The sequence below is a fragment of the Dinoponera quadriceps genome, unplaced genomic scaffold (genome assembly GCF_001313825.1).
Source record: "Dinoponera quadriceps isolate SergipeBrazil2010 unplaced genomic scaffold, ASM131382v1 scaffold1782, whole genome shotgun sequence".
NCBI classification, from domain to species: domain Eukaryota; kingdom Metazoa; phylum Arthropoda; class Insecta; order Hymenoptera; family Formicidae; genus Dinoponera; species Dinoponera quadriceps.
Genome location: NW_014555947.1, coordinates 1,458,290 through 1,472,432, shown reverse-complemented (window position 1 = coordinate 1,472,432; position 14,143 = coordinate 1,458,290). Strand labels below are relative to the sequence as shown.

Here is a 14,143-nt window from a genome sequence, read left to right as displayed (position 1 = left end):
CAAACATTAACTACAATTCTGTTCATTTTTCCTATTGCTATTCGAGGTGAGTGCTAATCTAAACGAGAATACGGGATCATACAGTTGTTCGAATGTAACCTAACCTAAACATTGAAATAAAAAATAATACTTTATTATTTATTTCGTATTTATATTTTATGTTAATATCTATTTATTGTTCAACATGTTATAGAAGTTAATTTTTCTTTCAGGATACAAGTTTGACATGCACGAGTAATTGTTTATACAAGAACTGAACATTAAAATGTCGCAAACATTTTTAGCATTTGGTGGGCACAGATCAACATATAAATGGTACGTAGATCTGCTTGTCTTTGTAACGTAAAGTTTTTTTTTAGTGTAAAATACATATTTCACAGAGAAAGTTTCTTTATAGTATCCGACAATGTTATATGCCATATTTATATAAAAATATAATTAAAAATATAAATGTACATAGTGCAATGCAATATTGCATTTCTATGAAAGAGGAGGATGTACATTTAACTAAGGTATGTCTTAAAATACATCTTTACAAATGGTTTAAAAATAATGATTGAATTTCGATATTCACTCACAATATTGAAAATCTATAGTTCATGTTATGTATATTATAGATTTACAAATTTTTAGTACTGGCAGTGAATATTAGAACACAGCCAATAATTTCTTCCAAATAAAAAAATGTTTATTTTGATATCACAGGTAAAAGATTTTAAATTTAAAGATGCAACAAATACAAACAATTTAGATATAAATACCAGATTAACAAAAGTAGAAGAGGTAAAAAATATATATTAATAATTATAATTAAAATTTGTACTACCAGAAATAATAGTAAAAATTTTTATTAATAGCAAAATATCGATGAATTATCTCATGATGTGCACAATGAGGAAAAAATTAATAGATTTTCATCAAATAAGACGTTTAGGGAGGATATTGTAGTATCTAAAAGTATGTATAGAATCTTTTTTTTAAATATCGTAATTTAAAAAGGTTTTTATAATGTATAAAACAATTGAGAGCTACAAATTGGAGATAGAACATCTATGGTTAAGATACCTGTCCATTATAATTTGTAAATAATTCTTCAATTTTTTGTTAAATATTTATTTTTATTCATCTGGAGGAAAAGAGAACATATATAGATCATGTGTAAAATGGTTACTTTTAAGTTGTATTTCTTGTCACTTCACTTATTTGTCAGCTTATTTAATTTCATGATGAGACTAAATTTCTGATAAAAATTTCAGGAATAGAGCGTTTGTATCAGCAACCGAAGACTTCTCTACTGGAAATCTACAAAATAGTGTGTCAAGAACTAAATGACCAAACAGTTTTAACTTCGAGCTGTAAACAAGATTCTGTTTCAGAACTATGGGAATTTACTTATAATGTCAAATGGCCAAACACTATGTCTTTCAAGGGAGCCAGTATAAAAAAGTCAACGGCTTGCAAGAACGCAGCTTTGAAGTGTTTAGAGTGGCTAGAAGTAAATCGCAAGTTAAAATTTGGCAAACCGTTGGTGTATACTAAACAACAAATCCAGCAAATACAAGAGAAGCCCTGCGAGTTAAGCGTAGCTACTGAAATTTTAGACAACATGGAGAAGTTGGTCGAGATTTACAGGACGGTAATTCCTTGCACTACAATTTTTAACATATAAACGTTTCGTCGATTTGAAACTCGCATGTGTCTGTTGTGCAACTTTATAACTAATATATCTATCTGTAATATCCAGAAAATTGATATTCAAAGAACGGACAATTCTTTTATACCCAACATATACACAACCATACTCGACTGCGATGCTTTTGGATATCCTAGCAAATATATTGCAAACATTAACCTTCGTAATCGGTTGTTGAGAAGTAGATTAACGGAAAGACGCATACGGCACGCTGATCTACCGATCTTCGAGTTTAGGTAGGGCTCACGTAATCCGTCAGAATGATTCGTTGAAAGAACACCGTTTCGAGTTACTGACGTAAAACCTATAAGAATTGAATATCAAGATAACATTGATGCAATGTCGATTCAATCTCTGAACGAAAAAGAGATTTCAGAGAGAGAGAGAGAGAGAGAGAGAGGGAATGTAAGATTATATCAAATATATATACATAAAATATTGAAAATATATTCATATATAAATATGTGAATATAAATATATACGCATACTCATACATATTAAAAATATACTCTTTCAATATATGTTTATATATATATATATTGAAATTATTAATTAAATTATTAATTTATATATATTCAATATATATATTGAAAAATATAAAATATATATCGAAAAGTACACAAAAATACATATCAAACTCATTAAACTTTATATAACTTTATATAACTTTTTGTTGCTCGAAAAGTCGGGGTTTCGATATAAATTCTGCATCAATAACCCTTTGACATTAACGAAGTCGTTTAGACGAATCATTTCTGACTGGAACATGATATATTTCATCCATACATATCCCGGTGCAATGAACACATTGTAATCTGCAAATATGCGTCATTTATATTTTATAGGGACAAAATTCTTTCTATGCTAGAGCGCAGTCAAATTTTACTGATAGAAGGGGATACAGGATGCGGCAAGAGCACCCAGGTCCCTCAATTTATACTGGACAGTTACGCGCACAATGGGAACGCTACCGATTGCAACATCCTGGTGTCGCAGCCGCGCAAAATCTCGGCGATCTCGCTGGCGGATCGCGTCGCGCACGAGAGGAACGAGATCCTAGGCGACGTCGTCGGTTACCAAGTGAGACTGAAGAATGAGACGCCGCAGGAACCCGGCAGGATACTCTATTGCACTACGGGCATACTGCTAAGGAAGTTGCAGTGCACTCCCGGCTTAGAAGGATGCTCGCACGTGATCCTGGACGAGGCGCACGAGCGCTCCATCGACACCGACGTGCTGATGAACCTGCTGAGGAGGGCGGTCGATCGAAATCCCGATTTGAAGGTTCTGATCATGTCGGCGACCATAAACGCCCACCTGTTCCAAGAATACTTCAATTGCCCCGCCATCAAGGTGCCCGGCAGACTGTATCCCGTGGAGATGAACTTCATGGAGGATATCGAGAACCTGCCGGACTTACAAAAGTATAAACCGTACTTGAATATTAACTACCACGACGAAAATAGCGAATCCCTCTTCGTCAATTACGTGAAGATAGTGCAGATCATCAAGTGGATCTCCGAGAATAAGCCACAAGGTGCTGTCTTGTGCTTCCTGCCGGGATGGGCTGAGATTGTACAGGTGCAGAAAATGTTGGAGGACGACCCGATCTTTCCGCAAAAACAGCTGCTCTTGCCGATTCACTCCAAAGAGTCGCACGAGGCGCAGCGGATGATTTTTCAGGAGGTGCCCGACGACACGCGCAAGATTATCTTGGCCACGGATATCGCCGAGACTGGCATCACGGTGTCCGACGTGTGTTACGTCGTGGACTCGGCCATACATAGAGATGTGCGATGGGACGATACGAAAGATCAGCTTTGTTTGAGCAACCATTGGGTCTCCCAGGCGAATATTCAACAGAGGTAATTATAATATTATTGCAATATATTATTTTTATAATATTAATGCGCATAAGATTAATGTTGTTCTTATTTCGTTATAGTGAATATATAATCACAATATATATGAAATAAAAAATATATAATAAATGTAATAATTATATATAGTTAATAGTTATATATAGATAATTATAATATTACTATATAATTGCCTATATACATATATATATTTTTTTATAAGAAAAGCTATAATCACATAATTATTCTGAATATTCATGTGAATTATGTTATTTTGTAAAAAAACACGCTTTTCCTCGCGCAGGAAAGGGAGAGCTGGCCGAGTCAGACCAGGCGTGAGTTATCATATGATCAAAAGAACGGAATACGACAAGTTACAGGAATATCCAATTGCCCGAGTGCTGTCCACTTCTTTGGAGAAGACAATTCTTGAGATTAAATCGTATACGGACGAAAAGGCGGAGGTCTTTCTAAGCGGTCTACTGGAGCCGCCCTCTCCGAGCAGAATACAGAAAGGGGTGAACTATCTGATAGACCTCGGAGTCTTTGACGAGGAGGAAAATCTCACAGCCTTGGGCAAACGAATGATAGCATTCCCGACGCATCCCAAGTTCAGCAAAGCGTTGGTATATTCCGCTATTTTCAAGTGAGTTTCATTAACGCACTCTGTGCTCTCTGCGTACTCGTCAATCATCTTCCGATCGCCTCCTCCACGTTAACACTGTTTGTTTCCGCTTTCGCAACAGCTGCGTACATCCCGTTGTGTCTATAGTCAGCGTCTTCTCCGGCGAGGACAGCCCTTTCCAAGATGTACTGGGCGAGAAATCTAAGCTCAGGAAAAATAAAGCGTTGTATCATCCGATGAGCGACCATGTCGCGATATCGTGGATCTTCAAATCGTGGTACACATACAATTCGTATAAATTACGTTCAGCGATAAAATTCTGCAGAAAGATTAATCTCCGGCATAGGAAAATGGAAACGTTGACCGGTAAGTCGTGTTAACTTGCTCGATCTTTCACTTCTGCCGGCTGTTACATAATCATTGAGATTAGAGCGGGTTCAAATGATGTTTTTCATTATTTAAGAATCTTACAATTTCAATGTCTCGAAGCTTCGATATTATCCAAATTCGAACATTGATTATCGAGACTTCAGATCTTCAAAGTATTTGAAGTTTGAATGTCGAACCCTTCGAGAGAAAACATCATTATGTAGTAACTGGTAGCTCTGTTAAATTCTTTTCCTGTAGAAATATTTTGGTATATGAAGATTTTTCTATCATACAAGATGTCTCAGACCAGCAGGGATAAATTTCGTGAGAACGTACAACTGGATTGAGGTGAATAAAAAACTCCCGTATCATTTTGCAAACAATTTGCAACAAATTTCAAGATTTCGAATTATTAATTATTGAAAACGGTCTCGTATAGAGGCTTCTTTAATGAATAACTCAAGAATTTGCATGTTATTTACAAAATGGTAAAGGACTTTTTTGTTCAATTCAATCCATTCTACGTCCTCACAAAGTTTGTTCTTGTTAGTCTGAAACACTGTATAATTAAATAGAATTTCGCGGTTTCCGATCCTTTTTACGAAGATTTATGTGATTTATACAATTGAGCTGTGCACGAATTCATCATTCTATCGACGCGGATCTGTCTACTTAAATGGTGTAAATTCATAATTTTTTACAGTATTACGGCAGATGTTTATTCAACAAATGATCGGATGTCGCCTGTTGAGGAAAGATGACACGCACGCGTACGACAATCCCAGGGATGCGGCGAACAAGTACGAGAACAAAGACGAGCTAGTTAGCGCTATATTGTACGCTGCTACGCAACAGTTGATCGAACACACGAATGTAGGATTTAAGAAAGGAATCCTGAGAACGAACTCGAACGATCTGCGAATACGGTAAGAGAATGATCACGTTCAGCAGAACGTTTATTTTGCAACTGTTGAAAGTCTTCTGAGCTGAGATCGGACTACCTTAGATCTAGAAGAATAATCCAATCTCAGTACGGAAAACTTTCGATAGTCGTAAAATAAACGTTCTGCTGAACGCGACTAACGTGACACATAACGTAGATTCTTAAGATAGTTAGAATGCCGAATTTTCAATGGTGATGACAAAGATACCATTCATGTTTACTATTTACTGTTTACTATTTAAACATTTTCCTACAACTTTATTTAACACTTTGCGGGCCGCTGTCACGCTGGCGTGACTTTTGAAGGCGAGCAGTAGAACCTGCGTGAATCTCGCCGGCGGCAGCGTAACGGCGCTTCGATAAATGCGCGGCCCGCAAAGTGTTAACTATCCAATAAATCATAATTTTGAACACGAAATTAAAACAAATATACAGGTCCTTGGTGATTTTCACCATATATAGCCTTGCATCGTCATGCAGTAGTATCACTTGTCCAATCCCATTTCCTTTAAACAGTCTTTTCTGCTCAATTGCGTCACTCAAACAGTTAAGTTATTGCTGATAATGCCCAGCAGTGACAGTTTCACCCAGTTTAAGCAACTCATAATACAATATATCTTTCATGTCCCACTAAATGCACAGTAGGATTTTTTCCCATGAATATCGGGTTTCAAAGTCGATGTCGATGCTTCATCAGAATTAACCCACGGTTTTCCCCTTCTTGGTCGCCCTTCTTCGTCTCTCTTTGTTGACAGGAGAGAGCACGTGAGGAACCCAACGGCCCGCCTTTTGAGTTTTCCCGAGCTTTCGTAGGCGAGTAGATATTGCTTGTTGGGTTACTCCGAGTGCTTGAGCGAGCTCTGACTGCGACTGACGCGGATTTTCCTCCAACAGCCGTTCCAAATCGTCGTTTGCTACCTTCCTGGGTTGTCCGGGACGCTCATCGTCCGCGAGATTGTAATTCCCCTCCCGGAACCTCTGGAACCACTTTTTACATGTGCTGTAGCACACAGTATCTTCCCCCAAGGCTGAACAAATCATTTCCTTCGCCTCGCTGGCATTTTTCTTTAGCTGGAATGCGAAAAGCATGCAATGCCTGACGTGCTGCTTATGGGACGTCATTGTGCTTGCTACACTTGTCTACTGCTTTTTGAGGTTATGTGAGTTGCAGAGTCGGTTATTATAGGTTTTTTTTCTTTTTAAGTTGGTATTTCAAAATCCTAACAGAGTTGCGTTCGGGAATCCATACTGTGTGTGCACACCACTAGACACCAATTGTTTTGAAACATCCAGGTTGCATTCAGAAACATCACTCTTTCAATCATTGAAGTCACAAAAGCACACCAAATTTTTCTGCTTCACAGCGGCAAACAAAAGTTCAATTCAAATTAAATATGTGCAGTTGATTGGATTTAGAGGCTGAGAATTAATTTGTACGCCTAATTCTACCCAATCCTGCAAATACATACACACGATATTACGAACATGAATATATTATTTACTTTATTTCCTTATTAATGTGCTTTATTTACACGTTAATTGATTTAATGGAAGTGCGTACATAATAGAAAGTGGTATATAAATATTTAAATATGTGTATATGCGCATATATGCACCGCGGGTATTATTGTAAATTATAAATTTTCTATAATTCTATTATACCAAAATGATCCCGAGTAATCCCGAAGTTTTTATATTATATCTGTATATTAATCCTTGATATCACAATGGTCTTCTGTTAAAATCCTAAATTTAGTTTAGAAGAAATTAAAAATAGAAATTAAAAATAGAATATCGATCCCAAGGAACACGTATAAGAAATATCAATTCTAATTACGAATATTTCAATTTCCGAACGGTCAGTCGTCTTCTAACTTGATAGATGTGTAGATAATATTTCCATCAATATACAATATACAATTAAGATTTCAAAGGATTCCTGAGAAATTGGCGGATTCCGGATCTTTACGGATTCCAATTATCTTAAATGCGAAAGCCATGTATTATATTGATCTAATCGCACTTTCACAGAGGTAAATTTAAAGCCATGATTTCGGGGGAAAGCGTGAATTACAAGCGCAAGGTTTGGCCGAGCCAGTACTTGACGTATTTTCGCGGCGAGCACTGCGACACGAAGCATCGGACAGTGATCCGCGAATCGAGCATGGTGTCACCTCTAACGGTGTTACTTTTTAATCAAAAGGAAATCCAACGTCACGAGGTAATTGAAGCAATTTTAAGACCGAGCGCTGCTCTCTCTCTCTCTCTCTCTCTCTCTCTCTCTCTCGCGGACAACACATTGCACGATTATAATGCATCTCTCTTGGATTTCAGCGAGACGACAGGACAGAAATGCAAATTAACGTCGACGAACAGCATACGTTAAATTTCACTTGCGACAAAAGGTGAGTTCCCGTTAATTTATTTCTACTTCTCCTTAGCATATATGTCAATTTGCGTAAATCATTGGCGTCTTTCAGAACCGCCGATGTGCTCTTAAAATTCAGAGACGTCATGTGGTCTGTAGTACAGTGTTCATTGGAGCAGGGCGAGGTAGAAGATTACGGAACGAGACTAATAACAGAGTACAAAGATCAATTACTCCAGACGCTCGTAAAGGCTCTGGACGCGTCGTCCGCATATACATACGACACACAAGCCACCAAAGATAATAACGATAATGACAAAGCCAGTATGTAACGAACGTCGTTGTCTAATAATAATTCTGATATTTCACATGACGCTGCGAGACTTGCGCCGAGTTATTTCGATACGCCTTTGTTCTTGCGCACAGTCGTGTATGCTGTGTCATTTCCTAGCTGAAGAATTACACGATTTCCAACCTGGTAGAAATGTATACAATTTTCCTAAACACCCATCCAGTTACTCTGTAATACCAATGCATCCTCATTAGTTGTAACAAGAATGCGTAGGAAATGGACGAGAACTTGATAGAGTTTGTGACGTGGCGGCTCGGAGCGCCCGTCACAAGGGCGAAGGTCCTACCGCGAAGCGAGTGGCGCGCTCACACGAGCGCCAAATTGACACGATCAGTTTTTTGTTTTTTTTTTTAATTAGCGGAGACCGCGGGCGCGCGGTAGCGGTGAGCCCCGCGCCCCTGAAGAGTGTAAACCCCCGCTCCGAATGGCGGCGAGAAGAGGACAGAGCGTCGACCGCCGGGTGGAGGACCCAGGCCACCCGAGGCTCCCACCGGACCCTGTGGCCTCTGCTCTGTGCCGACCGACGAGGAGCCGCTGCCGATACCACCGGGGCTATCGTTCCGACCCCTCGACGACGGTAGGGCCGGCGGGCCGAGGTCGCGCTCAAGACCAAGGAGCCCGGAGCCGCGGTATCGCGCCGGGATAGGCCGGCGGTGAAGCGGCGGGCTCAGAGATGACTCGCCGGCAAAGTCGGCTGCCGAGGAGGGGGATAAGGAACCACAAAGGAAGGGGGAAGACTGCTGTTGAAAAAGCAGCAGTCTCCCCGAGGAAGGTAGCTCTCGTTAGTTACTTCTCGTTGGGATTGTTATCGTGCGATTTTTGCTGTCGTTGAGCCGAGAAGTTTTGTGGCGGAGCCCGGAGTTCGACAACCCTCGACAGTGACAGAGAGAGAGAGAGAGACGACGACGCCGACCGCGGGGCCTTCCGTTAGTGGGTGCGACTCGCGCACCTGGCGCCCTACGGACCTGTGGAGGTCCGAATCTCGTTAGCGTCCCGAGGTTCGCCCGTCGGTGTTGCACCGGCAACTCGGAGAAGCCGAATCGCGAATCACAGTCGCAACATATTTATTGAAAGGTAACGCCCTTGACACAGAATAAATTTCTAAACGATGTCCAGAAAAGACGTTTATTTCTTCTTTTTTTTAGATATCCTTCAGACATCTTTAGAAAGTTTTTGAGAAATTTCTTCCGCCTAGGATAATCCAAAATGTATGCAAGGTGGCTCGATTCCAACATGTGAAAGTAAAATTAAAATAAAAATAAATCGTGTTATGCATAAGAAATATGTAGTCTAAAGCACGTGTCTAAAGTGGGTTTTATTTATGCAACATTGAGCGACCAGACAGGAATGTCGATCTTGGTGCATTTCATTTCGAAGATATTTAGTTTTACAAGGAAATAAGTTGTACATATGACTGCTCAAACATCAATATATATATATAAAACGTTTACAATATTAGAATGTCATTGTTTAGAATTGTTAGTAATAAGTTTAATATGTTCGGAACAAACATGACATTTCTCCTAAATGTGTTTCCAACTTACTTTCTTCCTGATGTTTTCTCTTCAAAATACGCACGATAGCCTTCGCATAATAGCCTTCTTAAGATGAAGAACTGTCCTGTCACATGGTGGAACCTATGAATGAAAGCAAAATTATATTATTAGGTCGATTGATCAATTCAAATAGACCAACATATAATTGATAAATTATTATAAACATCTCAAACATTAACACTACTGCAAGTTTTGGCAATTCTCCATGATTTAAGAATAAAGTTGGAGTTTGTCATTGTGCAAATGCGATTTATGATGTAAACGTTCTTTTATTATAACAACTGAGAATAATCCAAAGCGAAGTGCATCAATAACAATGTCAATTGTTACCTTAGTCAGTCCTAACAATTCGTGATGAATAAGTTGTGCCTAGTTTCAGACTTTACTTTATCAGGATACAATTCTTGTCAAGTATCTATTATAGCGTCTTTTAATTATGAGTTTTCCGCAATATTAAACGGTATACGATGCTTATATATTTATCTCTGTCTCCCAGGTAAAACATTTTAGGTATGTTAACAAAGTTATTCACTGTCTTTTATGAGGTTATTTTTTAAAATGCTGCCGTATTACACGTGTCTAGTTTATAGGCAGTTTTGTATTTTTCATGATATTCGCGATGCAGCTACACTCTCATACAGCGTCTGCAACAAATGACGAAGCTCAAGAAATGTCAACATAAGAGAGCGACACTGCCGTACAGTGTTAGAACTTCAATGTGATAATCTTCGTCGGTAAGAGTGGGTAACACAATAAAAACTGACCAATGATGGGTAAGTTAAATTTCTTGTGGCCGGTAAAATACCAGGGTCGATAAGTTTTCGAGAATGGATAAGTTACCAGAGTCGATTAGTTACCATGGACGATAAGTTTTTGGGTGACGTTTACTTATCAAAGTTGATATGCTTCCGGGGATCGGTAAGTTACCAAGGTCGGAAAGTTTTCGGGGCCGGGAAGTCTCCTTCTAACGCATCGTAGAGGCAGAGTGAGATTCAAAGATTCCAATTTTTGGATAGATTCAAATAAAAATGTTACTTCCGACTTACCCAATGCAAATAATTTATACCATATTCTCGAAATAATCGATGTCAGTAGGTTTGCATTACGAAGGTCTGAGTAACCTGTGTAATCTCATAAATGTCATGTGGCTTAACATTAAGTATGACAAAAATATCTATGACTAGGACTTTGAAAAAATATCAGCAGAGCTTCCGGAATATTTTGGCATCTCAGGCTAAAAAATTACTGTGAGAGGATTGGAGAGGCACTGTATAAAATGTTCAATCAGAAGAAATTGATTGTTACAAATTGCAAGAAATCTGCTGCATCAGAGCTAACTTGTATGATGCTAGAAGATTGAATGTCTGGCATGACTTGTAAAAATCTGTGGAAATATCAAAAAAATGTTAAAATAATGTTAATTGAGAGTCACCTTTAATAAGATTACAATTAGTAGTAAATACTTCGCAGAAAAACTCACCTCTATTTATATGCATTATGTACTCCTTGTATAATTTCAACTATGCTGTAAATCAATTGTCATTACTTGAATATTAAAGTAAATAAAATATTAGTTAGTAAAAAGTAACACAACTAGGTAGTAAAAGTAAGTTGTTTCAGGATATTAACCTCAAACCTAATGACATTGATTGCTTCGAGAATATAGTATAAATAATTTGCATTGGGTAAGTCGGAAGTACCATCCTTATTTGAATCTATCCAAAAATTGGAATCCTTAAACTTCACTTTGCCTCTACAATGCGCTATATAAAGACTCCCCGCCCCTTGGAACTTAGCGACCTCCTTGGTAACTTACCGACTCATAACTTTTGATGTACTAATACAGGTCAGATTATTTTGGATTAACATATTACATCAAATTTCGTTTCATATGTATGTATTTCTTTATTATTTTCATTCAAACTACAAATTACTTTGTATAATTTTTCGCATTCATTCTCCCGCATTGGTAAGAATGTTAATGTCGTATGCGCAATGAAGAATATTCTTTTTTTGCCTTCTCTAATACATGAATATTCTAACGAATGTTGGTTATTTTTGTTTTCCTAAAATTCCCGGACGCAGGTGTATTCATTTGACGGATGATTATAAATCTAGTTTCATTATACGGTTGATTAATTTTTTTTTTTTCGGTATGATATAGCTGAACACAACTGACGACACATTGGGAATAAAAAGTATATGGATCGCTTTAACATTAAGTCTACATTTAATGTTCTGTACTCGCTATCTTGCGATAAAGTTATAACTAAGTTGTATTAAATTAATTAAGTCGTTAACTAAAATGTCACGATTGCGAGCTACTACTTACGGTCTTGCATGGTAATCGGTTATGACAAAAGCCGAAGTGATTGAATACGTGACATCCGCCATTGCAAATGGAACAAAGGATTCAGGAAATATGTAGTAAGTATTTTTTTTATACTTTTATCCGTTCGGTAAGAGTATAATGAAGAAATACTATTTCCAACAAGTACTATCATTCGTTTTCTCTTAGATTACTATGTAAGCTAGTGACCAGTGTTTCGCAAATGTGGCTATTTCATTGCCTAGCTATCTAATTTCTTCAGGAAAATTCGTACAAACAAGTGTACGTGAATTTTCGCTGGATATAAAACATTAACGTGCATACAATTAATCGTGATAACGACCATCAGCCGTCAGTCGAAAGTTCATCGTCCTGATCATCGGAAACGTTAAGACTTGGCATTAATATTCTTATTGGGATGTTCGAGAACATCTTAATGGCGATTCTACGGATAATTTTGGAGGCAACCGTTTGGAGTTTGGGTATTATTTCTTCCGCGATTACTTTTCTGTTGCTATTCAGAAGAGAATTTATTTCTTGTAGTAAAGGATCGAATATTCTTTTGTTGTTCAAGTAGATTGTGGCTTCATTCATGCTCAATTCCACAGGAACCTTATTCACTTTGAAATATTCTTCATTGTTTTTAGGCTTCACACGATATTCACCTTCTATTGTGGCGTTGATTGATACGCCTGTAAAATTCCCCATAACTGTGCGTTCTTCTTTTCGTAAGTATTTGCCCAAGATCGTAGCGTCTATATCGTAAATAGCGCGAAATTTTATGAGTGGAAAGAACGCTTCTAATTTAATCCGAGACACATTGGCGTCAACTCTGGAAATGATAGTTTCAAACTAGTTTTGCACACAGATGCACTGATTCCGCGATCGAATTAATGGACGTGGATCGTTTTATTCGATCACGGTTATTATGCGATTTATCGTCTAATAGATATTATCGCATATGCCAAAAATTGTTACATAGAGCATTTTTCAGTTTCTTAGTACGATTTTAAAACTATCACCCTCGAAATTTTTTATCCGACAATCGACACATCCGATAACGTGAAAAATTAACATAATAAAATTCTTCAACTAATCGATTTTAGGTTTAGATTCTACGTTCATCGGTATAGGAAAATGATCCAGAATATGCGTCATGAATTTCGATCAATCTATCAACCTACTCGATCGTTATTACTTACTCGACTTTATTTATCGTAAAGTTTCTTAGATTTTGTACCGTGATATCTGTCAAGTCCGCAGTTCCATTAAATACTTTTCTCGAGATAAACTGATAATACTCCGAGTAATACGGCTCGAAAGATGGTATGTCCAGATTTGTATTTTCCTTTCCTAAGTATTGCTTCATTGATTCTATGCTTAACTTCAAGCATCTTTCTATCTTTTTAGGGGGTTCACGGCGATTGCACGTGATCAGGCGAGGTACTAAGGATATACTGAGTTAGTAATTTATTTCTCACATATAAATTAAGCATTTTAAATATATCTCATATTTGCTTCGAAAGAAAAAATGTTGTTTTTCTCTAATAAGAAAAATCTACTAGATAAGTATTAAAAAATTATATATACTTTCTATAGAACAGTCGTGAGAGAAAACGGAGATATAAATATTTACTTTCGTTCGATAAAATTCTATGGGCTACAATTGCAGATTTACTTACGACCTACTTCAGGATATTGGAATAAATTCCTCATGACTGCGCCGCCCATTACAGCGAGAAGTGCGAAAATAATAAGCGTTGCAGCCTGCAACATATTACTCCTTTGTTGAAGCTTAAGGATATGCCGAACGACTCTGTTGCGTGTTTTTGTCTATCGTGTCGTTCTAATAATCCCCAATCCACTACTTGATTTCAGCAACAACATCATATTTTCGTTTCCGTGTTTCTCTCTTATATACTTGCTCGGCGTGATAGGATTCGTATGTCGAACGATACAATCACATGTCAATTTGATGTATATCACGAGCATACACGTGGTTTATTCGTGGTCTGAACCAAGTGTAACGATGATGCTAAATCGGTTAAC

At 37.7% G+C, this 14,143-nt stretch overlaps 2 protein-coding genes across 3 annotated transcripts; one reads left to right on the top strand and one right to left on the bottom strand.

The window, feature by feature from the left end:
• On the top strand, positions 1–8,230 carry LOC106746103 (putative ATP-dependent RNA helicase DHX30). Of its 2 annotated transcripts, XM_014622316.1 has the most exons (14): positions 1–46; positions 213–315; positions 398–512; positions 706–783; positions 858–957; positions 1,257–1,636; positions 1,745–1,929; positions 2,539–3,558; positions 3,857–4,198; positions 4,299–4,543; positions 5,250–5,472; positions 7,521–7,710; positions 7,824–7,894; positions 7,970–8,230. In XM_014622316.1, exons 2-14 carry the CDS (start codon positions 266–268, stop codon positions 8,187–8,189), a joined length of 3,219 nt encoding a protein of 1,072 aa, XP_014477802.1. In that variant the 5' UTR covers positions 1–46; positions 213–265; the 3' UTR covers positions 8,190–8,230. The 2 variants fall into 2 exon arrangements, with proteins under 2 accessions (XP_014477802.1, XP_014477803.1); XM_014622317.1 differs by lacking the exon at positions 706–783.
• Positions 8,231–12,439: 4,209 nt separating this feature from the next.
• Positions 12,440–13,810, bottom strand: LOC106745989. The gene is made up of 3 exons (XM_014622077.1): positions 13,777–13,810; positions 13,297–13,540; positions 12,440–12,926 (listed from the first exon to the last, which is right to left on the bottom strand). Exons 1-3 carry the CDS (start codon positions 13,808–13,810, stop codon positions 12,440–12,442), a joined length of 765 nt encoding a protein of 254 aa, XP_014477563.1.
• Positions 13,811–14,143: the final 333 nt, after the last annotated feature.

Coding starts and splice junctions, on each gene's coding strand:
- LOC106746103 (XM_014622316.1), top strand. CDS start 266: ATGTCGCAAACATTTTTAGCATTTGGTGGGCACAGATCAACATATAAA. Junction 784..857: donor GATTAACAAAAGTAGAAGAG/GTAAAAAATATA, acceptor TTTTATTAATAG/CAAAATATCGATGAATTATC. Junction 5,473..7,520: donor TCGAACGATCTGCGAATACG/GTAAGAGAATGA, acceptor GCACTTTCACAG/AGGTAAATTTAAAGCCATGA.
- LOC106745989 (XM_014622077.1), bottom strand. CDS start 13,810: ATGAGGAATTTATTCCAATATCCTGAAGTAGGTC. Junction 13,541..13,776: donor CCAATATCCTGAAGTAGGTC/GTAAGTAAATCT, acceptor GTATATCCTTAG/TACCTCGCCTGATCACGTGC. Junction 12,927..13,296: donor TTTACGATAAATAAAGTCGA/GTAAGTAATAAC, acceptor TATCATTTCCAG/AGTTGACGCCAATGTGTCTC.